At 50.3% G+C, this 25,542-nt stretch overlaps 1 protein-coding gene and 1 non-coding gene across 4 annotated transcripts; one reads left to right on the forward strand and one right to left on the reverse strand.

The window, feature by feature from the left end:
* Nucleotides 1-9,038: 9,038 nt before the first annotated feature.
* Nucleotides 9,039-16,095, reverse strand: Wnt10b (Wnt family member 10B). Of its 3 annotated transcripts, none has more exons than XM_087557584.1 (5): nt 15,209-15,305; nt 14,835-14,948; nt 14,464-14,726; nt 12,273-12,646; nt 9,039-11,483 (listed from the first exon to the last, which is right to left on the reverse strand). In XM_087557584.1, the coding sequence occupies exons 2-5, from the start codon at nt 14,906-14,908 to the stop codon at nt 11,025-11,027; spliced, it is 1,170 nt and encodes a 389-aa protein (XP_087413710.1). In that variant the 5' UTR covers nt 14,909-14,948; nt 15,209-15,305; the 3' UTR covers nt 9,039-11,024.
* Nucleotides 16,096-19,546: 3,451 nt separating this feature from the next.
* Trnak-uuu3 (transfer RNA lysine (anticodon UUU) 3) lies at nt 19,547-19,619 on the forward strand. The gene has a single exon. It is a non-coding gene; the product is annotated as a tRNA-Lys (tRNA).
* Nucleotides 19,620-25,542: the final 5,923 nt, after the last annotated feature.

The raw sequence follows: 25,542 nt of genomic DNA on the forward strand, positions 1-25,542 counted from the left end.
GCGAACACCCACCCCCAGCCCGGGATACTTCCCACCTCCACGATCGCGCGAGAAGTGCGCGCTAGCGAGCGGCAGTTCTCGCGAGACCCATCACCATGGCAGCGGCTGCAGCAAAAGCAGCCGGTGCTGAAGCTGAGTCTAGGCGGGGGCCTGTGTGGGGGCTGGAGGAGCCGGAGGCACGGTGTGGAGAGGAGGCTGCGGGCACAGAGGTGAGGCTCCCGAGCTAGCTCCGGGGCCTTGCCACGTTCTGGCTGCCCTGGCCACAAGGCTCGGGCCATGGAGTCTCTGGGGTTTCTTAGAGCCTCAGTGGGGTATGGATAGCGAAAACGGTTGCTGTAACCTATCCTGGTCCAACTTTTTCCTAATAAACAGCGCTTCGCACGCACCCCACCTGCTAATCCGCTCAACTCCCTAATCCCTAAGGATACTTTCTTGGAGATCCTTTCTCATAAAGGAAGAAGAGAAAGAACGATGCATTCGAGATCGTAGAGGAAACCATCATCAGGATGCGGGTCATCTAGGAGGCTGAACTTGAAAGACAGTGGGCAGAAACTCAGAGACAGCTCTCATGAAGTCTCTCTAGATGAGTCTGGATTTTAGTATCCCAAGGAAAGAGGACCCAGGTCCCTGCCTTCCTTTCTTGACACTCATCTTTTGACATGACGGAGACACTGCCTGAGACTAGCCACAAGTTACATTAGAATCTGTGCTAGATGGGTCGTCACTAGAAACACTGAACACCGCTTTCTTTAAATGCATCAAGTACAAGAGCTTGGTGCAACATTAGGACTCGTCTCTCCTTCCAAAACATAGGCTGGAAAGTGACCGCTCAGTGTCTATACCTTGTCACATCCGTCTCTGGGCTATACCTTTATACCAGTTTGCCTTCTCTCTTGTTTACCTCAAAAAAATAACAGGACTGGCTGGGCGGTGTTGGCACGGGCTTTAATCCCAGCACTGGAGACTCGGGATGCAGAGGCAGGTGGATCTCTGTGAATTAAAGGCCAGCCCATCGGTTGGGGATTTAGCTCAGTGGTAGAGCGCTTGCCTAGGAAGCGCAAGGCCCTGGGTTCGGTCCCCAGTTCCGGAAAAAAAAAAAAAAAAAAATAAAGGCCAGCCCGATTTACAGAGCATATTCCAGGACAGTCAAGAAAAAGAAGGTAGGGGTTGGGGATTTAGCTCAGTAGGTCCTGGGTTCGGTCCCCAGCTCCGAAAAAAAAAAAGAAAGAAAGAAAACGAGAAGGTGAACTAAGACATAGACAACAAAGAGCTTGTTGATAACGAAGAAAACCATATTGGTCCCCATTCGGGATTCACTGCTGTTGAAAGCCTTTGTTAAGCTCTGGGTTTTGTTTATTTTTTTCGTTTACTAACGTGTGTGTGTGTGTGTGTGTGTGTGTGTGAGCACGCACACACGTGTGCTTATATGAGAGATTGTGGGTGCCCTTGCGCCCCTAGCAAGATGTGAAGGTTAGAGAGGACATCTTTCAAGAATCAATTCTTGACTTTTCCCTTGTTTGGGCAGGATCGATCTCTCCTTTCTGCTGTTGCACACTCTGGGCTAGCTCCATACAATTCTCCTGACCTCATCCCCCATCTTGCTTTAGGAATGCAATTACACCACAGGCATCCAGCTTTTAAAAAAAATATTTATTGTTGTTGTTGTGTTTGAAACAGGCTCACTATGCACCCCGCCCCTGGCCTGGTAACTCACTTTATAGACCAAACTGGCATTGAACTCACAACCTGCCTGCCTCTGCTTCCCGAGTGCCAAGACTAAAGGTATTCACCACACACCCAGTCAAAAGGATTTATTTTTAACTATGCATATGCCCTTATGTCTGTGTGTGCAAGTATGTGCCTGTTAAGTGTGGGTATCTGCTGCAGGGAGAAAAATGTAAGTCTCCCTGGAGACAGTCACAAGCACCTGTGAGTTGTCCCACATGGGTGCTGTGCTGGGAATCAGGTCCTCTTCAAGAGCGGTCAGTAAATGTCTGCTCTCCCGCCACCTTTTAAAACAGGTTCTGAGGCTCAAATCCCAGTCAGGCTTGACTTTCTAGTATTTTTAATGGCAGGACTATCTCCCTAACCCAAACTCTGGGTTTTTAAAGGTAAAAGACTCCCCAAAATATAGCTACCATGCTGGATAGTTTTCTGTCAGCTGGACCCAGCTTTCAGAGTCATGCAGAAAGAGAGAACCTCAATTAAGAAAATGTCTTGCGGGGCTGGGGATTTAGCTCAGTGGTAGAGCGCTTACCTAGGAAGCGCAAGGCCCTGGGTTCGGTCCCCAGCTCCGAAAAAAAAGAACCAAAAAAAAAAAAAAAAAAAAGAAAGAAAATGTCTTGCGAGGCTCTGCCAGACAGAGGCAGATGCTCGAAGCCAACCATTAGACTGAGCATGGGGCCCCCAATGGAAGAGTTAGAAAAAGGACTGAAGGAGCTGAAGGGGTTTGCAACCCCATAAGAAGAACAATACCAACCAACCAGACCCCCAGAGCTCCCGAGGACTAAAGCACCATCCAAAGAGTCCACATGGAGGGACCCATGGCTCCAGCCGCATATGTAGCAGAGGGTGGCCTTGTCTGACATCAATGGGAGGAGAGACCCTCGGTCCTGTGAAGGCTCAACGCCCCAGTGTAGGGGAACGCCAGGGTGGGGAGGTGGGAGAGGGTGAGTGGGGGAGCACCCTCATAGGAAGCAGGGGAGGATGGGATAGTGTGTTTGGGGGGGGGATAATGTTTGAAATGTAAATAAATTATCTAGTAAAGGAATAAGAAATGTCTTGCTTCATCAGCTTGGTCTGTAAGCAAGCCCGGGGGACTTTTTTTTTTTTTTGACTGATAATTAAAAAATCAAGCTCGCTGTAGGAGGTATCACCCCTGAGCAGACGGCCATGAATTGTGTAAGAAATCAGGCTGAGCGATCCTGTATATAAGCAGCCATTCCCCTTGGTGGCCTCTGCTTCCTTTCCTGCCTCCAGGTTCCTACCCTCAGTTCCAACTCAGTGATGAACCATTTCTTCCTTGGGTTGAATTTGCGCAGTAAGACTGAGATGTTGCTGTTACAGGCCTGACCTTGTGTTTTGGGGAGGGTTGTGGTGAGCTCTGAACTCTGGGCTGGAAAAGCCACTGTGTGCTCAGAGCCCAGTGGGCAGTTGTGGGCACTTGGAAGATAAAGCTGAGGGCAGAGTAGGGCAGAGCAGAGCAGAGAGGAAGGAATTCGAGAGTCCCTTAATGAGTCTACGTCTCACACGCTTTGAGTTAAGAAAGGCTGAAGTGCATACTCACACCTTTAATCCCAGGGCTCTGGAGGTAAAGGCAGATAGATTTCTGTGAGTTCACAGCCAATGTGATCAACATAGTAAGTTCCAGGCCAGCCAGGGTTATAGAGAGAGACGCCGTCCAAGAAAAAGAACAACTGAAGTGAACCCCTTACTCTGCTTCGACAGTTGATACTGGACAGCTGGGGCTAAAGAATGAGCTGTGATTCTGGAAACGGCAGGGCAAGGTAGTGGCACCAACCTTTAATCCCTGCATTGGGAAGCAGAGTCAGGTGGATCTCTGACTTTGAGGCCATTCTGGTCTACTGTCACCATGTGCAGGGTCAGAGGAGAGACAGAGAGACAGAGAAATAGAGACAGAGAGAGAGAGAGAGAGGGACGGAAGGAGAGAGGGAGGGAGGGAGGGAGAGAGAGGGAGAGAGAGAGAGAGAGAGAGAGAGAGAGAGAGAGAGAGAGAGAACGAGAACAATCCAGGTGCAGCAGAGACCCTGCATCATTTTGGAGATGCCGGAACCATGGGGCAGATACATATCACAGACCACATGAAGCTCAAGAAGAAAGACGACCAAAGTGCAGATGGTTCAGTCCTTCTTAGAAGGGGAAACAAAAATATTCATAGGAGGAGATACAGAGACAAAGTTTGGAGCAGAGACTGAAGGAAAGGCCATTCAGAGACTGCCTGACTTGGGGATCCAGCCCATATGCAGCCACCAAACCCAGACACTATGACTGATGCCAAGAAGTGCTTGCTGACAGGAGCCTGATATAGCTCTCTCCTGAGAGGCTCTGCCAGAGCATGACCAATACAGAGGTGAATGCTAGCAGCCAACCATTGAACTGAGAACAGGGATCCATTGGAGGAGTTAGAGAAACGATTGAAGGAGCTGAAGGGGTTTGCAACCCCATAAGAACAATACCAACCAGAGCTCCTAGTGATTAAACCACCATCCAAAAGTACACATGGACTGACCCATGGATCCAGCTGCATATGCAGCAGAGGATGGCCTTGTTAGGCACCAATGGGAAGAGAAGTCCAGTGTAGAGAAATGTCAGGGTGGGGAGGCAGAAAGGGTTAGGTGGTTGGCTGGGGGAACACCCTCATAGAAGAAGGGGGAGGGGACATGGGCAGGGGGTTTATGGACAGGAAACTGGGAAAGGGGATAACACTTGAAATGTAAATAAAAAATTTCAATAAAAATGTTAAAAAAACAAACAAAAAACCAGAACCATGGGACAACTGCCAAGGACATATGAAACTGGACTAGAGCTGCCCCAGGCCCAGGAGACAAGCTGGCGTTGCTGATGAAATGGAGCATGTGGGCCCAGAGAACCAGGAGTGGGTCCCAGCACTGACCTTTTTACCGGGTTGGACTTTGCTTTTGCTTTGGTTTGTTTGTAAGTGCCCTGAGTTTTTCCTTTCTGAAGCAATAAAGGATGCAACTTATTTTTTTTTATAGGATTCCACACTTGAGGGAATTTGAAATTTTACAGAGATTTTGAATATTTTAGAAAAACATTGAGGGCTGGAGAGGTGGCTCAGTGATTAAGAGCACTGATTGCTCTTCCAGAGGTCCTGAGTTCAAATTCTAGCACCCACATGGTGGCTCACAACCATCTGTACAGGGATCCGATGCCCTTCTCTGGTGTGTCTGAAGACAAATACAGTGTACTTATATATAATAAATAAATCTTATTTAAAAAAAACATTGGGGCTGGCGAGATGGCTCAGCGGTTCAGAGTACTGTCTGCTCTTCCAGAGGTCTTGAGTTCAATTCCCAGCAACCACATGGTGGCTCACAACCATCTGTAATGACATTGGATGTCCTGTTCTGGCTTGTAGGCATATACGCAGGCAGAAAGCCATATGAGGTATACATAATATATTAATATTTTAAAAAAACATTGAACTTAAGGGGCTGGGGATTTAGCTCAGTGGTAGAGCGCTTACCTAGGAAGTGCAAGGCCCTGGGTTCGGTCCCCAGCTCCGAAAAAAAAAAAAGAACCAAAAAAAAAAAAAAAAAAAACATTGAACTTTAAAAGAGGCTTTGGATGTTTTTAAAAAGACCGAATTCCTTTAACTGTTTGGATTTTTTATGTCCTTATCACATGCCATGTTGGGAGCAGCTGAGAAAAGAAAGACTCTAGCTGAATAGTGATGTATTCCTGTGTCAGACTGACAAGGGATCAGCTATACTGATTACTTGATGTCAACTTGATACAAGTTAGCAATCAAGAAATGACCTCATGGGGGGCTGGAGAGGTGATTAAGGGCACTGACTGCTCTTCCAGAGTTCCTACACTTGATCTTAGCCAAAAGGCCGAGAAGCGATCTTCCAGAGTTCCTGAGTTCAAATCCCAGTGACTATATGAAGGCTCACAACCGTCTGTAGTGGGATCTGAAGCCCTCTTCTGGTGTGTCTGATGACAGAGACAGTGTACTCAGGAATAAAACAAAGTAGCCATGTAAAACCTTAAGCCCCCCTCTTCCATTAGCATTAAACATTAAAAAAAGAAAGAAAGAAAGAAATGACCTCATGACAGGGTTGGGGATTTAGCTCAGTGGTAGAGCACTTGCCTAGCAAGCGCAAGGCCCTGGGTTCGGTCTTCAGCTCCGGGGAAGGGGACAGAAACAAAATAATGAGAAATGAGATTGTGAGCGAACCTGTGGGGCATTTCTCTCAATGGATGATTGGTAAGGGAGGACCAGGACACTGGGCAGTGCTACCCTTGAATTTTATAAAGCAGATGAGGGCTGGTTCGACGTCCAGAGGTTAAGGGCACTGACTGCTCCTCCAAAGGTCCTGAGTTCAAATCCCAGCAACTACGTGGTGACTCACAACCATCTGTACAGGGATCCGATGCCCTCTTTTGGTGTGTCTGAAGATAGCGACAGTGTACTCACATACATCAAATAAATAAATCTTTAAAAAAATAAAGATTTTTTTCAAAAGTCTTTCAAACTTTAGGGCGGGGGGGGGGGACCAGGAAAGCAAGCTGAGCCAGCTATGGTGATACACACCATTAGCCCCAGCACTCGGGAGGCAGAGGCAGGTGGATCTCTGAGTTTGAGGCCAGCCTGGTCTACACAGCAAGTTCTAGGACAGTCAGGATTCCATAGAAGGGACCCTGTATCAAAACAAAAAGCACCAGCCTTGGGGAACGAACCTCTAGGCAGCACTCCCCCATGGCCTCTGCTTCAGCTCCTGCCTCCAGGCTCCTGCCCTGAGTCCCTGCCTGATGCCCTTCAGTCACTAGAGAACCTGTGAGGTGAAGTCGACCCTGTCCTCCTCAGCTTGCTTTCGGTCACAGCGTCTATCTCATCAATAGAAACCTTAAAACAGTTACACGTTCATACATCCTTCAGTGTGATTATTAACCTCTGCATTTCTCTCCTAAAACTTTGTAATAACAATCCACCACCAAGGTGTCTACCCCAACATTCGTCTCCATATTCTTTTTTTTTTAAAGATTTATTTACTTACTTAATGTATATAAGTACACTGTAGCTGTTGTCTTCAGACACACCCAACCCCATTACAGATGGTTGTGAGCCACCACGTGGTTGCTGGGATTTGAACTCAGGACCTCTGGAAGAGCAGTCAGTGCTCTTAAACTCTGAGCCACCTCTCCAGCCCCTCGTCTCCATATTCTTTACAACCTCTCACCCCACTCTCTAGTGCCTCAACAGCATGCCTCCGTGGAACCCCAACAAGGAGGAGAAACCTGTTGGTGAAGACTTTGAGTCCTCCTGCGAATGTATATGCCAGAGTGAAGGGAAAATAAAAATGGCCTACAGCTTCCTACGGCTCGAGACTCCCAGGTCTTCGGTCCTTCACCCTCTGGTGTGTGGAGAGGCAAGGGTCAGGTGAGGTCAGCCTGACACAAGCAGGGGTGGATAGGGCAGGGCTACTGCCCTGCAACCAGCTGCTCCCTGCCACTCTAAACTTCCTAGCCACTTGGTCAAGGTAGAGGACCAAGAGCTCATCCAGAGCGTGAGGAGGCCCGGCAGTCTGACTTACGGTTCATCGGTCTTTCCCCTCCCCAGCTGCCACCGGAGCGCAGTAAAAGCTGACACTGTAGCTAGCCATCAGCTCTGTGGGTTGTATATTCCCACCCCATCGCTGACCCCAGTCCTGGGCCAGAGCCCAGTGCCTGTGCCGCGTGCCGGGAGGGGGTGTTGGCCTTGCTGACCAAATCCAATTGGAATTTGTCAAGGTTGTGGTTTGGGGCTTAAGTTTGCCACAGAGTGTGAGACAAAAAGGAAAGCTAGGAAAAAAGGAGGCAAAGGGATGACAGGGGAAGGGCGGACACGGAAAATTAGAAGACTCTCGCCGCAGCCCAATCGGAGAAGGCTTCTTCCTAGAGGGGAGGGTCTTCAGTCTGGATGTTCCCCCTTGTTCTTGGTTGGATCCAAGCCCACTCAGTCCCCCTCGTTGGCACATTAGGTTAGCAGGTGTCTGACATCTCCTGAGAAGCTGTTGCCATGGAAGCAGGAGGATGGCAGAATTCAGGAGGACCTGAGCTCAGTTCCCAGCACCCATTCCAGGCAGCTCACAACACCCTAACACTTCAACTCCAATGGATTCCAGACTCTCTTCTCGGTACTCACACGTGCACATCCACACATATATTCTTAATTTTGTAAAGATTTATTTGCCTACACATATGTCTGTGTACCGTGTGCATGCCTAGTGCCTTTGGAGGTCAGAATAAGGTGCTGGCTCCCTCGGAAATGGAGTTAAACGGCAGTTGTGAACTGCCATGTGGGAGCTGGAAATCAAACCCAGGGCCTCCTGAAAGAGCAACAAATAGTCAACCATGAGGCCATCTCTCCAACCCTCCTCCCCCCAATTTTTTTGGCTATTGTTTTGGTGTTTTTTTTTTTTTTTGAGAAAGAGTTTGGTCCCCAACTCCGGAAAAGAGAGAGAGAGAGAGAGAGAGAGAGAGAGAGAGAGAGAGAGAGAGAGAGAGAGAGAGAAAGGGTATCTGTATAGAGGCCTGGCTGCCGTGGAACTCACTTCGTAGACCAGGCTGGCCTTGAACTCACAGAGATCTGTCTGTCTCTGCCTCCTGAATGTCATGCCACCTGGCCTCCCAGACTAAAAAGGTGTAATGTCACCATGGAGTTCTGTCATGATCCAACAGTCTTCAGACTCTTGTGGTACCCCTGGTGCTGCCTCACCAGATAACCTGTCACCTGAAGAAGTGTAGGGAGCTCTTTCTGCACTCCCTCACAGCATCTTTCTGGCTTTGTGTGTGTGTGTGTGTGTGTGTGTGTGTGTGTGTGTGTGTGTGTGTGTATTTACACCTGTGAGTACACTGCAACTGTCTTCAGACACACCAGAAGAGGGCATCAAATCCCATTACAGATGGTTGTGAGCCACCATGTGGTTGCTGGGATTTGAACTCAAGACCTCTGGAAGAGCAGTCAGTGCTCTTAACCACTGAGCCACCTCCCCAGCCCCTCCACATTGTATCTTAAAGGTGTTCCTTCTCAAAGACTTTAGGCTAGGAATTAGAAATGTTGTAGAAGAATTTCTCTCTAGTTATATCTGAAAAGACAAGGGAGGGGCCAGCAGGATGGCCCAGCAGGTAAGGGTACTTACTCTACACCTGAAGACATAAACTCAGTCCCTCGAACCCAACTGGTAAAAGGCGAGAGCTGGCTTCTGCAAGTTGTCCCATGATTTCCATCCGAGTTTCATAGTGTGGCAGAATCCACTCGCATGTGCACACACACACAAATAAATAGAGAAAAATTTAAAAGATAAAGGAAATTCTTTTACTCATATTAAATACAAAAGGACATTGAATAAAGAAAGACAGAATATATATGCAAATAATTCAATGGCAGAGAATGCTAGTTTTGCTAGAAATATCTAATTTTAGCCAAGTCTGGTAAGGCCATCCTGCAATCACAGTACTCGAGAATGAGGGCACAAGAGAAAGCCTGAGGCCAGCCTAGGATACACATTGACCGGGGTTGGGGATTTAGCTCAGTGGTAGAGCGCTTACCTAGGAAGCGCAAGGCCCTGGGTTCGGTCCCCAGCTCCGGAAAAAAAAAGGAAAAAAAAAAAAAGACCTAAATACACATTGACCTCCTGACTAGCCTGTGGTACACAGTGAGACCCTGCCCCGACAAACAACACAGTTTGCATTTTGAGCATAGGAATCCCTTCATATTTTCCCATCCCCTTTGATGTACATTCCCCTCCCCACTTCTCTGGTTCGGACTTAGAGACAATAGTGCCTTCTCCTTTAAGTCCACTTAACTGTTAAGATACATTTAGGCCCCCAGGACTCCCACTACAGGCGTGACCTTGGAGTATAGCAAAGGGATCAACAAATGACAGCCGGAGGACCAGGTCTGGCCCTGCACACCAGATTTGTGAATTGTGTCGAACACAGCTATCCCCATCTACTTCTGTGTGGTCTGTTTCTGCTTTTGTTCGTCCCCTGCCCGTGACTATTTTGGGTCTCAAACAGCAGAATTGACTAATGATGGTAGAGGTGGGTCATTCACATAAAGACCACAGTATAAGTTTACCGTCTAGCCCTTCACAAGGGGCTCAGGGCTCAGGGCGCACAAAGTCTATATACATTTGGGTCTATAAGTCTTCCACACCCACAAGTCCACCTTGGTTTTACAGACTAACAATCTAAACTTAGTCACTAGGCATCGTTGCAAATCCTTTGTGGAAGTCAGCAGGATATACATAAAAAGTCACTGAGTACAGGGGCTGGGGATTTAGCTCAGTGGTAGAGTGCTTACCTAGGAAGCGCAAGGCCCTGGGTTCGGTCCCCAGCTCCGAAAAAAAGAACCAAAAAAAAAAAAAAAAAGTCACTGAGTACAGACAGGAGTGTAGACTTCACCTAGAGGGGAAAAAACAAAACAAAAAAACAAAAACAAAAAAAACCAAACAAACAAAAAACAACAACAACAAAAAAAACCCCACACAGGCTGCTTCCCCGGAGTGTGTCGAGACATATCACCACCAGCATCTGCCAGTCCAGTAGTCCAGTAACCCAGTAACTTAATTTATTTTAGTTTCAAACAGGAACCAAGAACATGTCTCAGCACAATAAATTATCCATTCCCACCCGCCCTTCCTGCTGGAGAAGGAAAAGAGCCTCCAAGAGTTAGAGCTAAAACCTTTCCCTTTGGAAGGACCCTTTCAACAACTGAACGGAAGGAGAAGCCTCCCTAAGAGCCTGACGAGACAGCTGTCTGAGGGTTCCTTGCCGTACGTACTCTGTCCTCTTCCAACCGAAAACCTCTCATTATTGTCACCCGAGGCCCCATAAGAGGAGGTTCTGGGCTGTAGTGGAGGAGTTTTGAGAACCACAAATAGGAAGAGGTGGTCTCTTGCTATATATACGGTCTTAATGACTCCACACAAAGCCTGGTGTTATCCTTCGAGGAAGAGGAGCGGCCAAATGATAAGACTCCCTATCCAAAGGAGTAGGAATCTGGGCCCGAGGGACCCTACAGGTAGAGAAGACACTAGACAATACAGTGCATTTCATCCTAGTCTATTCGGGTGTTTAAGAACAGAATGTAGCGGCCACTCCCCCACAAAAGGCTGCTCATTACAGATTTCACCTGACCCGACGCCCCCTAGAGCTGATCTCAGGTAGATGCTTTGAGCTTCCAGGAGCCATGATTAACCGAAATCCGAGCAAAGGGCTGGAAGAGAGCAGCCCCCCACACAGTGCTCCTCCTCCTCCCTAGGAAAGGCTCACCTTCACTTACACACGTTGACCCACTCTGTGACTTTACACTCATCACACAGCACGTAACAGCACCAGTGGAAACGACAGTGGCAGCGCTCCACTCGCGTCTGCCGGAGCACGTTGTGCCCACGGCCACAGCACAGGCTACCACAGCCATCCAATAGGCGGCTGGTCTTGTTGCAAGCCCGGCCTCTCGTGCCTGGGGAGCCCAAAGCGGGGTCTCGCTCACAGAAGTCAGGAGACTTCTCAAAGTAAACCAGCTCCCCTGAGAGACGACGCGGACGTAGGCGGGGCTGGAAAACTCCAGAATTGCGGTTATGGGTATCGATGAAGATGGCTCTGCCCAACCGCTCCCTCAGTGCTGCCCCGATGGCCCGGAACTCTGGGGCTGCCCTCCAACAGGTCTTGAATTGGCAGCTGCCTGATGTGCCATGGCATTTGCACTTCCGCTTCAGGTTTTCGGTTACCACCTACAACATCAGGGTGACAAAGAGGGAAGGGATGAGGGGTGCAAGGAAGGGAACCCGAAGAAAGGATTTGCCCATCTTTGATCACTGGTTCACAACTGCTTGTTTGTCTAACGCCGAGTCCAGGGCTCTTTCCAGAGTAAACACGGATAAAAAAGGAGACTGTTGGCCAGGATACCCCTAAAGTCTGTCGGGGAAGGCAGCTGCTGTAACAGTGTCTATGCAGTGGGCCAAGTACTAGGCACATAGAGAATACAGCATCCGGGGCTGGAGATGTGAGTGGGTAGTTAAGAGCACTGACTGCTGCTCTCCCAGAGGACCTGGGTTCAATTCCCAGCACCCACATGGTGACTCACAACTATAACTCCAGTTCCAGGGACTCCAATGCCCTCCCCTGGCCTCTGAGGGAGGGAGGGCACCACACTCACAAATGGCCTATACATGCAGGCAAAACATTGATACACCTTAAATTAAAAAAAAAAAAGTATTTGCTAGCTCCAGCCTTAACATGTGGTAAATGCCACCAAGCAGTTTCCTATAGATTCTAAACATATTTTTAGGTGACTGCTAGTAACAAGTTTACTAGTAACAAGATCACTCATCATTCTCCATCCCATTACTCTGTGGGGCCTCTCCGGCGGGAGGGAGGGCAGGAGGGAGACTGAGAAAAGTAGGGTTTGGCGGCCACACCTACAGTCACGGCACAGGACTGGGAGGATTCCAAATCTGAGGCTAGCCTGTACTATATAGCAAGACTGTGAAGGAGACCCAGGACCAGGTAAGCACACATACCTGGCGCCCCACCCTGTTGTTGTGGATCCGCATTCTCGCCTGGATGTCCCGGGGAGCTTCCCTGGAATCCAAGAAATCCCGAGAGAACTTCTCTCCAAAGTCCATGTCGTGATTACAGCCACCCCATTCCCACGTGTCCTGGGGGCCAGGACCGGGGACAGAGCCAGGAATAGGGCTGGGCTGGGAGTGGGGGAAACTCTTGCCCCTAGACAGTGCCTGAAGCTGCAACAACTTGGCCCGAAGCCGGTCCTGCTCACCGCTGCCCTTCCAGCCGCAGCCACAGCTCACCAGCTTACCCAAGCTGCAGGCTGTGGCAACTGCGTGCATGACACCAGCAGCCAGCATGGAGAAGGAGAACGCACTCTCACGGAAACCTGGGGAAGAGACAGACTGGGTAAGGGTTGACAGGCAGCCAAGGGGAAAAGGCAGGTGTGGAGGGGGGACCCCTAAAGCCAAACTTCTGTAAATCTGTCATTTTGGAGTGCTGCAAATGTAAGAGATAGCCTAGGACAATGGTTCTCAACCTTCCTAACACTGTGACCCTTTGATACAAGTTCCCTCATGTTGTGATGACCCCAACCATAAAATTATTTCATTGCTGCTTCATACCTGTAAGTTTGCTATGAATCATAATGTAAATATTTGATATGCAGGATATCTGACATTTGACCCACTCAGGATCAACCCTCGGGGCTTAAAAACACTCTCAGCCCTCCAGAGATTGAGACCCAAGGCCTAGAGAGACCTCTGGATTTGAGACAATTCAGAAAGAGTCCTGGGGACTTGGGAAGGTGGGTTCCAGGGAGTTCTACATCTAAAAGCCTTAGAATTAGAAACTCCCCAACTCTGCAGGGAGCTTGGGGGAGCACCTTTGGGGTTCTTCCCCCACCTTATTAAAGGAGTCTTTAAACCAAGCTCCCCCTGCAGTAAGAACCCTAACGTGCTGGAGCTGCCCACCCCTCCTGGGTTCTAGTTTTATATTTTCCCTTTATGTTTATTCTAACCTGCTATTACCTTATAAAATACTGGGGGGAGGAGAAAGCCGGGAGTGCTTTTCCCAAGGCCCTTTTAAAAGGTTGGCCTCTCTGCTATGTTTGGGGGGGGGGGGAGTCATGGAGGAAGAGGAGGAGGAGGAGGAAGAGGGGGAGGAGGAGGAGGCTGGGGATGACAAATCTTTCTCAGGCTTAGAGAGACATCCTCACCATCTGTGTGTCAAAACCTTCCACTGTATCAGTCCCTGCAGAGAAGGAGGGGGTCCTTCATTTCATTTTAAGCAAGGGCACTTGCTAACAAGAGTACTGAGAAGATGAAAGACAGTTGGTTTGGAGGCCAGGCCTCTCTTACCAGGGAATCTAGGGCTCCAGGGCCAGCCCCAAGATCCCCCCCCCCCAACCATCCAAGGGTGAAGCTGTTTGCACACGCCTTGGGAATTCCCCTGCAGATGGCAGCTGCCTATTAACCCCGTAGTCCCCAAAGCCCTACCCCTGGACTGAGCCCCCCCACACCCCTTCCCGTGGATCATTACTCCTCTGGGAGTAGACTTCAGTTGAGTATAGGGAGAGGCAATGGAGCCTCCCAGACCGTTCCTTCTAGACCAGGCCAGCAGTGACCTGTTTTGTGGCCCTCCAGCCATTCCTCACCTGTTCAGGTGAGGGACACCTGGGGCCCTCACAGTCCAGAGGAGGGGGCTACCCCCTGGCTTCAAAGCCAGCAGGGTCTTTGTTCCCAGCTTTGGCTCCTGGGAACCCCAGCAATTAGGGGAGCAGGTTTAACCCTTAAACGGTTGGGGGCGTCACCCCACCCCCGCTGAGACTCTGGGGACACCAGCCTGGACTTGTCTGGGTGGAGAGGGAGGGGAGAGAAAAATATGGGGTTTGAGGGGGGTGTTTGAAGCTTCTTGGGTTGGGGGGCATCTCTTGTTCACAGGTGCATCCCAGACCTGGGTGGAGGCAGAAAAGGGAGGCCCTGGGGTAGGGGAGCAGGGACCCAGCTGCCTTGCCAGCGACGCAGGTGGAAGGCAGGCAGGCAGAGGCCCAGCCGGGTGACCAGACCCAGCTGAGCACAGGCTCCTGGGGAAATTCCCGGAGAGGCCCCTCCCGAAGCCGTGAGCCGGTCCCTTCCCGCCTCCACGCGCCTCGGCCTGCCCCCCGCGCCTGGGCAGCAGCACAGACAGCCGCCCCGTCAGGCTCACCGCGCTTGAGGATGGCGCTGTGGTGCGGCAGCCGGCCGCCACCCTCTAGTGCCGAGCAGTTCCAGCGCTGGTCGCGCAGCTGGTGCTGACACTCGTGAACGGCGATGTGCAGCCCCTGGAGCGCGGACGCCGTCACGTCGGGGCTGCGCAGGCACAGCCCCAGCTGCCGCTTACTCAAGCCGGACAGGGTCAAGCACACGGTGTTGGCCGTCAGCGGCGGCTCACCGGGAAGTTTTAGGCCCAGAATCTCATTGCTTAGAGCCCTGAGGACAAGCGACAAGGGTCTGGGTTCTAGTCGCGCGACCCTCTCCCATCCCCCCTAACCCAGATCGGTGCTTCCCTTCCACCCCGTAGTTGGAAAAAATTCTCACCGACTGAACAAAGCCAAGAACAGGAGACCCGCGAGGCCTAAGGGCGGAGGCCGAGACCGGGGCTCCTCCAGCATGTCGAAGCCCGGAGGCTCCGGTGGGCGAGTCAGTCAGCGCCTGTGAGGACAGGGACATTTGATGAGGACTAGATGGGCTCCTTGGAACTGAAGGATGCTGTTTCAGTTCCTTAAGCCACCAATGAGGCCCCACGGGGTTTTCTCACCCCTCCCCAAACTGGACAATGATAGTCACCCCTTGACTTCCAGTGTCTGCGTTCTGGAACCCGTCAAAGAGGGAGGGTCCGAGCAGCTAAGGCCCTCCGGAGCACCCCTGGAGTCCGACCCAGTCAGACACGACCAGGGTCCTGAGACACTCACATGCCTATTTGAGACCGTTTCCCACAGACCCTCGATCCCTCCTCACCAACCGCTCCCTCTCTGAGGGCCCCACGACTGATTTGCCCGCCCTTACAGGGTTAGAGGGAGGGATTAGAAGGGGGTTCCCCACCACCTGGAGGGGTGTCGCCTCCTCGCGCTGGCAATGACTGGCAAGCTAGGTTAGAAGGCTCTCGGAACCACTCTCCGACCTCCGCGCCCACCAGGGGGAAAGTGGGCTCCCACCAGTGGGAAAGCAATAGGCTCCGAGGGAAACCAGGTGCCCTGCGACAATCCCACAGATTCCCCATCTACCCCCGCCCCTTCCCTAACTACAAGCTCCCTCTGCAGTGCGACACCGTCTAGTCCCCACGGATCCGACCCCAATTCCCACCTCCAGCCCCCATTGCCCTCTGAAACAGGAGGCACTTCTTTATTCTGTAGGTATCCCTAGATCTGGCTTTCTCGGCTTGTCTGTGCTCCTGAGGGGGGGACGCTTGTCTGTCTATCTGTCTGTGTGCCTGTCTGTCCGCCCGCCCGTCTGTCTATCCGCGTGCTTGTCTAGTCTCTGCCCTCCCTGTTCTTTCCCGCCCCATTACCTCCAGCGGTTCAGGTGCAGGATCCACAACGCTCGCGGTTGAGTCACTCGGGCTCGGCTCGTGGGGCTTAAACCGTGGGGAAACTGTGTGGAGTTCAGCCCCCTCGGCGGAGCAGCATTCTTCCAGCGCCCGGCCACTCCTCTTTGCCGCTTCCCCAGCGTCGCCACGGCCGCCCGGAGGAAGGGAGGGTAGAAGGGAGGGAGTGATCCAGATAGCTAGCGAGCGAACCCGGGACAAAACACCGGGGGCTTTGGCTCTGCTCGACCTAACTCACGGGTGGTTCTGCTGGAGCTGAGGGAGTTGCGGCCCCTCCCAGAGCCTGGGGCATCCCCACCCCACCCGCACCCCACCCCTTGCCCTGACCAGGAGAACGCAGTCGCTCCCCCCCTCCAAAGCGTGCACACACACACACACACACACACACACACACACCCAGGATCACGATTAGCCTCACTCCAGGGACAAGTGATCCGAGCTCCACTCACCTGCTCTGGTGTCTCCCAAAGCTGTAGGGAGAGTGCGGTGACCCTGACCAAGAGGCCAGGACCTTATCCCAAAGACCGTATCTTTCATCGTTTTCCTTTGCCTCCGTTTGTCCACCGAAAGTGGGTGACCGAAGTGCTCCTTTGACACGCTGAGGACGGAGCTGGAGGACCTTCGGGTTTCTGACGGTCTCTTGAAGAGCCCACGAGCCTGTGCGCACCAGGGCACTCTGAGACTGCAAGTGAGGAGCCACTGTGTGGCTTGGCTCCCGCCCACCTCCGAGCCTTACGCCTTCCCCTTGGGAGGGCTCAGGTTTGGCCTCCGAATTTGGCGTCGGTCAAAAGCTCCGGTAGCCCCTAAGACCTCCGGTCAGCCCCCACGCTTCCTTTTTCTGATAGGCATCCTCTCTGGGGGACTCCAATCCAGAATTCCTGGATGAATGCCTGAGATAACCCAAACACATGCTCCAAGCTCGCACGTTTGCTTCACAAGAGCCGAGGAAGGCCTTAGGATCCCAAATGGAGCCCAACTTCAGGGCAGCGGAGGGGAGAGGGACGAGGGGGGGGGGCGGGACCTGGCCTGGGTGAGCCCAGGCGAAAGCATTAACCACGGAGCTCTGGCGGCAGTGAAGGGGTTAGGCGCCACCGCACTCGCGCCTGACTCACCCTCCTAGCTCTAACCACTGAGGACTATTTTTGCCAGAGAGGGGCCTCAAGGCTTCCCAACCACCCTTAGCCCCTGCCAGACCGCAGTCCCAAGCACAGCATGGCTGGCCCTGCGCACCCAAGGCACAGCGACTCAGGGCCGACCCCCCAGGAAACAGCACAGGGCTGGTGCCCCCAGTCACAACCATCTCTTGGTTGGTGGTGGCTAGCAGCAGCCAGCCTCTGGTCTACGTTCTTGCAAATCTTGCCTTGTGCTGAAGGGGCATCTCTGGCTAGGTGTCCAGTTCAGAGGAAGTTAGGTATCTGGGGGTTACTACTGCTGCGAAGGTGAGGGCGCTGGAGCCCTAGACAGCCTGAACGACAGCGGGGTACTCTTTCTGATTCCCCCCACCTCTGGAGTAGGGAAGCAGCCCAAGAATTCCTTCCCATTTGGGGGAAGAAGGCCAAACCATGTATGAATGACTGCTGAGATAGACCAGCACTGTCTCAGTAACCTCCATCTTTACTCCAGAATCCAGTATGCTCACCAGCGCCCCACCCTCTCTCCTGCCTGTCAGCCTGGGACGCACCCAGGCCCCTGGAAGGGTATTTAATAGATTTCTTTATCGGCATTCTCCATGTGGCTGTGGTCCCACTCACACGTTGGATTTTTGTCTTGGCCCTATTCGTCCTCTCTCTGATGCTATCTTTGCCTAGCTCGATCATTCAGTCAGATGTCCAGAAGGGGCTGGCGCAAGCTGGGGGTGGTGGTGGTGGTGGTGGTGGTGGTGGTGGTGGTGGTGGTGGTACATGCCTTTACTCCCAACACTTGGGAGGCAGAGGCAGGTGGATCTCTGTGAATTCAAGGCCAGCCTGATCTACATAGTGAATTTCTGGGACGACGATGACGATGGTGATAATAATAATAATAATAATAATAATAATAATAATAATAATAATAATTAGAAGGGGCTAAGGAAGATTACTACCCAGAGGTTCAACTTCTTAGTGGTCTGGGGGCTCCCCAAGTTGAACTGTCCCAAACCTCAGAATTCATACTGCTCTTCTCTCCTCTCTCAAGTCTTGCTCTTTGATAAGAGGCCACAGGCAGGCAGTGGGTGGCCTGAGCTGGCCGAGGGTGCCCTCCTGCCGACCGTCTGGCCTGAGCACTGACCCACAGGCAGCTAGAGGGCGGTGGGACAGGCGGGGCCTGGAGAGGGCTGTGGGTGCACACCCATTGCCTAATACCCCAAGCACGCAGCCAGCTCCAAGAAAGGGGAGGGGCAGGAACCAGAGAGACCTTGACAAGGGTTGGGACCAAGAACGAGAGGGGGAAGGAAAGGGGGCTGCCATCACCGCAGGGAGGAAACGGAGCAACCTGGTCCATCTTCCTTTCGATGAGAAAAGTGGAAGACTCCTCCCCCCTCTGGCCCTCACTGGCCCTCACGGGGAGGGGGTGTGTAGCAAAACACTGTGTGAAGAACATCGAGGCCCTGAAGGGTGGGGAGTGTCAAATGTAAGAGTGGGGACCTCTGGAGATGGGGAAATCAAGCAACTGAGGCGGTGGCTAAAGCCCAGCTACACTCGGGAATCTCCTCCTCCTCCCCCTCCCCTGGTGTTTGCCTTGGCTGGGGTCTTGGGTGACTCATCTGTTGCTAAGCCGCTGATAGGGGCGGCCAGCCCAGGGAACCCAAATTATAGGCCCTGGAGGGATGGATGCGCCTGGCCTGCGGCGGTGAGCTCAGCTGTGCGCCTCCCTCCACCTCACCCGTCTTCCAGTGCAGCACCAAAGGCCACCACCCAGAGGCGCCAGAGATGTTGCAGATGAACTATGGACTCCAGAGAAGCCCCCACATTCAGCAGTTAGCCCCAACAAATCTTCTGGATCATCCTAGATAGACCCCTTGTCTACTAGAGGTTGATGGATGGGTTACACCCTCCCAGCCAGCCGGAGGAGGTAGCGAGCTGGAGAGCGGGGAGAAGCGAGCCTTCTGTCTGCCTTGCTTCAAAGGCATGCCCAAGAACTATGGGCTCTGCCCCAATCTCTCTCTCTCTCCCTCTCTCCCTCTCTCCCTCTCTCCCTCTCTCCCTCTCTCCCTCTCTCCCTCTCTCCCTCTCTCCCTCTCTCCCTCTCTCCCTCTCTCCCTCTCTCCCTCTCTCCTAGATCTATTCTAACGTGTGTGTTTTGCTACAAAGTTTCTAGTTCAATCCTTTAGTTAGCTGTAGCCAAAAGTGACAGCGAGCTCCAAGTCACCTATACCTAGAATAAGGACATGGAGGGAAGAAGACCAAGAATTCCAGGTTAGCAGAGGACAGAGCAGCAGTGAAGAGCATTTGTTGCTCTTGCGGAAGACTTAGGTTCAATTCCCCAGCAACTGCCGGGTGGGTCACAGCCATTCATAACCGTAATTCCTTGGGACCCAATAGACGTGAGTCTGGTGCACATATGTGCAAGCAGGTGAAGCACACATACTACAAAGAAAAATAAATAAATCTAATAGATAATTTTAAAAGATAATTTGAGGCCAGAGCTAGGAGTGGCAGCTCGTGGGCCATGCCTTTAGTTTGAACACAGGAAAATTTTTGTTTATTTACTTTTAAAATTGTTCGTAAGAGCCTGGATAGCTCAGTCGGTAGAGCATCAGACTTTTAATCTGAGGGTCCAGGGTTCAAGTCCCTGTTCAGGCGGAAGGTTACTTAAAATTGTTCGTTTCTGTGTTTGGAGGCCAGTTCTGTGTTTGGTTGTGAGTTATCTGAAGTGGGAGCAGGGGATTGAACTCAGATCCTCTGCAAGGGCAGTATATGCTCCTTACCCCCTAGCTTGGCTTTTAGAAAGGATGGAGAGAAGGTTGGGAAGGGAAAAGCAGGAGATGTGTACAGACTGAGTTTACAGACTGAGGTTCAGTTGCTGGTAGGGTAACATGAAGTGTAAAACGGATAAGCCAAGGTTGATACAACATTTTAAATCAAGATATATGTGTATGTGTACATGTATGTGTGTACATCTATGACTGAGTCGTGGTGCGTGCCTTTAATCCCAGCTCCGGAGAGGCAGAAGCGGGAGATCTCTGTGAATGTGCAGCCAGCCTGATTTGAGGATTTTTGTCATGAAGATGAAGATCGGAGCTGTCATTCACTGAGAGGAAAATGGTTGAAAAGGGGCTGGAGGGATGGCTCAGTGGTTAGGAGCACTGAGTGCTCTTCCAGAGGTCCTGAGTTCAAATCCCAGCAACCACATGCTGGCTCACAACCATCTGTAACTCCAGTCCCAGGGGATCTGACGCCCTCCTGGACTCCATGGGCAGCAGGACACACATCCATAGACATTAAATAAATAAAACAGAAAGTGTGGAGCCATATAGCTTGCCAAGTGACTTTGACAAGGCCAAGACAGCTATCTTATTTTTTTTAAGATTTATTTATTTATTTTATGTATGTGAGTACACTGTTGCTGTCTTCAGACACACCAGAAGCGGATACCAGATCTCATCACAGATGGTTGTAAGCCACCATGTGGTTGCTGGGAATTGAACTCATGACTTCTGGGAGAACAGTCAGTGCTCTTAGCCACTGAGCCATCTCTCCAGCCCTTGTCATTGTTCTTAAGTCACATGTAGCCCAGGCTAGCTTCAAACTCGATATGTAGTTAAATATGACTTTGAACTACTGCTTCTCAGGTGGTAGGATTACAGTTGTGTGTCAGCGCACATGACTTTATCTTTTCCTTATTTTTATCATACCAATGGTAAAGCTTAGGGCCTCATATATGCTAGGTGAGTCGTGTGTGTGTGTGTGTGTGTGTGTGTGTGTGTGCACATGTGCGCATGTACACATACATTTGTGTGCACATGCAAAGGCCAGAGGTCAAGGGGGGATATCTTTCTCTATTTCTCTCTGCTCTATTTTTTTTTTTTGGTTCTTTTTTTTCGGAGCTGGGGACCGTGCTCTATTTTTTATTTTTCATCTTATTTTCAATTTTTTAAAAAGATTTATTCTTTTATTATATATAAGTACACCGTAGCTGTCTTCAGATGCACCAGAAGAGGGCATCAGATCTCATTACAGATGGTTGTGAGCCACCATGTGGTTGCTGGGAATTGAACTCAGGACCTCTGGAAGAGCAGTCAGTGCTCTTAACCACTGAGCCATCTCTCCAGCCCCCTTATTTTCAATTTTTATTTTATCTTTTTTTTTTTCGGAGCTGGGGACCGAACCCAGGGCCTTGTGCTTGCTAGGCAAGTGCTCTACCGCTGAGCTAAATCCCCAACCCTTATTTTATCTTTAGTGTGAGGGATCGTTGAGTGTGCATCATGGTGACAACCGTTCTTCCTCTCTATTCCCACAGCACTGGTGCTCATAGATGGTTTCCCTGTCTTCCAGCATGCATTCCACATCCATAGAGTCACACCAAAGCACCAGAGCGAGAAAGGTTTACGTGATTGTCTTAGGGTTTTACTGCTGTGAACAGACACCATGACCAAGGCAACTCTTATAAGGACGACAGTTTTTAATTTACATAGGTACACTGTCCCTGTCCTAAGACAAAGTAGAAGAGGGCATCCGATCTCATTACAGATGGTTGTGAGCCACCATGTGGTTGCTGGGATTTGAACTCAGGACCTCCGGAAGAGCAGTCAGTGCTCTTAACCGCTGAGCTGTCTGTCCAGGACAACATTTAATTGAGGCTGACTTAAAGGTTCAGAGGTTCAGTCCATTATCATCAAGGTGGGAGCAGGGCAGCTCACAGGTATCTATGCACGTAGGCAAAACACCAGTGCACATGAAATGGAAACAGATAAATCAAATTTAAGACTCCACCAAGCTTCATTTGGGTCAACATACACCTTGTTTTAAACACATTCACACTCAGGGAGTTAGTCATAGGACTTACCACCAAGTTTAAAGACCTGGGTTCTATCCCTGGAAATTCATACCGGAAGGAGAGAATCAGCCCTTGCAAGTTGTTCTCTGATTATGCATGCTATAGCGCTCTCTCTCTCTCTCTCTCTCTCTCTCTCTCTCTCTCTCTCTCTCTCACAGGCACACACATAACACACAACACATGTGATTAAAATTAAACACAAGTACCCCAGGAACAGTAACTAGATCTGTCATTTCTTTCTTAGTGGGAAAGGCTGATCAATGAATTCTGAGAGACAAGCTCTGCAGACTCAGACTTTGGTAATTTACTCAGAAATCATACTTAAAAAGCAGAAGACAGTGAAACAAGAGGTCCTAAAAAGGTGGCAGGCCAGACCCAAAAATCATCTTTCTGTGTCAACTCTGACAAGGGACCCCAGCCTGCTGTGCTGCATATCAGGCAGCCACTGAGCCACTGATAATGTAGAAAGAGTGTGCATAGGCTTTGAGTTCAAAGGGGTTATCTGGGCTGGAGAGATGGCTCAGCGGTTAAGAGCACTGACAGCTCTTCCAGAGGTCCTGAGTTCAATTCCCAGCAACCACAGTCATCTATAGTGAGATCTGGTACCCTCTTCTGGTGTGTCTGAAGACAGTTACAATGTACTCACATAAAATAAATAAATGAGGGGCTGGGGATTTAGCTCAGTGGTAGAGCGCTTGCCTAGGAAGCGCAAGGCCCTGTGTTCGGTCCCCAGCTCCGGAAAAAAAACAAAAAAACAAAAAAACAAAAAAAACTGGGTTCGGTCCCCAGCTCCGAAAAAAAAGAACCAAAAAAAAAAAAAAAAGACCTTAAGACCTTATATCAGCAAGTAAACAAACAACAAAACAGAAGCTAGAAATATCACTCAGCATTTAAGACTGCCTGCCCAGGAGAGGGGTGTGTGTTTCCCAGCACACACAGAGCAGCTCACATCTATCTGCAACTCCAGTTCCAGGGAATCTGAAGCCCTCTTCTGGCCACCGTAGGAACTGCATGCACTGGATGCATACGCGTACATGCAGATAAACTACTAAACACATTTAAAAAAAACTTAAGTCTAGTGGTGGAGACGCACGCCTTTAACTCTAGCACTCAGGAGGCAGAAGCAGGCAGATGTCTGAGTTTGAGGCCAGTCTGGCCTACAAATGGAGTTCCAGGACAGCCAGGGCTACTCTGTCTTGGAAAACCAAATAAACACACAAATAAGACCCCTCTACCCCCAAAAAATAATAAAGCAAAAAAAACCCACTGGGTTTGGGTTTGGTTTTGAGATAGGATTTTACTATGTACCCCAGGCTGGCTCTGTAGACCATACTCTAGCCTCATACTCATAGACATGATTCACTTGCCTCTTAACTCCCAAGTGCTGGATTAAACACAGGTGCCACCAAAGCCTGAAGTCCCCAAGGCTTCCAAGTTCTGGAACTGTCAGGCATGTACCCCCACACAGAGTTGGCCTGGGGATTGATTATTTATTGTGTTTTTCATTAATTATTACCTTGTTGTTATTTGAAATGGGATCATGCTACATATCTCGGGATTGTCTCACGTTTGGAGCAAACTTACATTAGCATCTTCTAAGAGCCTGGCCGCCCTGATTCTCTTTGTTTGTTCGCTTATTTATTTAGTGTACGTGTGTGCGTGCATGTATATGTATGCGTGCATGTGTGTGTGCATATGTGTGTGCATGTGCGTGTGTGGGTGTATGCATGTGTGCGTGCACATGTGTGTACATGTGCGTGTGTGTGCATGTGTGTGTGTGTGCACGCACGCGCGCGTGTTTAGACTCAGTGTTCTGCTTTCATCACATGGGTCCCAGGGATGAAACTCAGGTTACCTGCTTTGCCAGAAAACACTTTCACCTACTGGGTCTTCTTTGTTTTTTGGGGGGGGGGCTTTTGTTTTTGTTTGTTGTTGTTTTGTTCACACATTAAAAATTTTTTAAAGATTTATTTATTTTAAGTATGTGAGTACACTGTCACTGTCTTCAGACACACCCGAACACCCGAGGAGGACATTGGATCCCATTACAGATGGTTGTGAGCCACCATGTGGTTGCTGGGAATTGAACTCAGGACCTCTGGAAGAGCAGTCAGTGCTCTTAACTGCTGAGCCATCTCTCCAGCCCCATTAAAGAATTTTAAACGTTTACTTTATAGCTTTTAATTTATGTATGTGTGTATTCACATTTGCATGTAAATGCTCCTGGAGGAAGTTGGAGCAGGAGTTACAGGCATTTATAAGCTGACTGACCTGGGTCCTGGGATTTGAACTCAGGATCTCTGGAAGAGTAGCAAGTCCTCTTAACAAACGAACCATCTATCTGTCCAGTCTACATTTAAATTTTTTTCTTATTTACTTTTCCCCTATGTCTGCATGCATTGAACACTGTGTGCCTATGGAGGTCAGAGGTCAGTCTTCTCTCCTCCATCCAGTAGGGCTCAGGGACCAGGATCCTCAGGCTTGGCAGCAAGTACCTTTACCTACTCCCTCTTCCTCTTAGTCAGGGACTCTCTATGTAGTCCTGGCCACACTGGAACTTGCCATGTAGATCAGGCTAACCTCAAACTCACAGAGATCCATCTGCCTCTGCCTCTGCCTCTGCCTCTGCCTCTGCCTCTGCCTCTGCCTCTGCCTCTGCCTCTGCCTCTGCCTCTGCCTCTGCCTCTGCCTCTGCCTCTGCCTCTGCCTCTGCCTCTGCCTCTGCCTCTGCCTCTGCCTCTGCCTCTGCCTCTGCCTCTGCCTCTGCCTCTGCCTCTGCCTCCCTAGTGCTGGGATTGAAAGCTTGCATCACCACAGGTCTTAAGACCTTTTTGAGAGTGTCTCCAGAGGATAACCTTGAACTTCTGATCTTCCTGCTTCCTGAGGACTGGGGTTACAGCCATGTGCCACCAGTTCCTGGCTTTTGCAGTGCTGGGATCCAAACCAGGGCTTTATGAGGGCTAGGCAAACACTCTACCCGGGTTCCTGGGGATGTAACTTTAACATTGAGACATTTATAAGCTTGGACTTGGAAGCAATTGCCTGGCCAATGTTTCCTCTGTAAAATGGAGGGGAAATAGTAAGATCCTGGGGGAGGGGGTGCGTCTCTGTGTGGTAGTGGTGCACGATAACCAGGCTGGCAGCGCCCTCTGTGTCCCACATAGAGGACAGCAGCCTGATAATCCAAGTTGGGATCTAGAAGAAAGAATTTACAACGGAAGAGTTGAGGTTCTTTGGGTGAGAGTGGGGATACAATAGGATGTTGGGGACACTGTAGAAACCTGGAGAGGAAAAAAAATCCAACGAAGATCAGAAAACACACGGAGGCACAAATTTGTTAATCTTTTCAAAAATATTTTTAGGAGGTGTATTTTCTGTATGTGTGAGTGTTTTGCCTGGGTGTATGTGTATGCACCCATGCATGCTTGGTGCCAGTGGGGTTCAGATGGTTCCTGGAACTGGAGTTACAGGTGGCTTACAGCCACCAAATGGTGCTAAGAACAGAGTCTGGATCCTCTGGAAGAGCAGCCAGTGCTCTTTTTTTTTTTTTTAAGATTTATTCATTTATTATATATAAGTACACTGTAGCTGTCTTCAGATACACCAGAACTCTTTACAGATGGCTGTGAGCCACCATATGGTTGCTGGGAATTGAACTCAGGACTTCTGGAAGAGCAGTTGGTGCTCTTAACCGCTGAGCCATCTCTCCAGCCCGCAGCAGCCAGTGCT

Source organism: Rattus norvegicus, chromosome 7 (genome assembly GCF_021556685.1).
Source record: "Rattus norvegicus strain SHRSP/BbbUtx chromosome 7, alternate assembly SHRSP_T2T, whole genome shotgun sequence".
Lineage (NCBI taxonomy): Eukaryota > Metazoa > Chordata > Mammalia > Rodentia > Muridae > Rattus > Rattus norvegicus.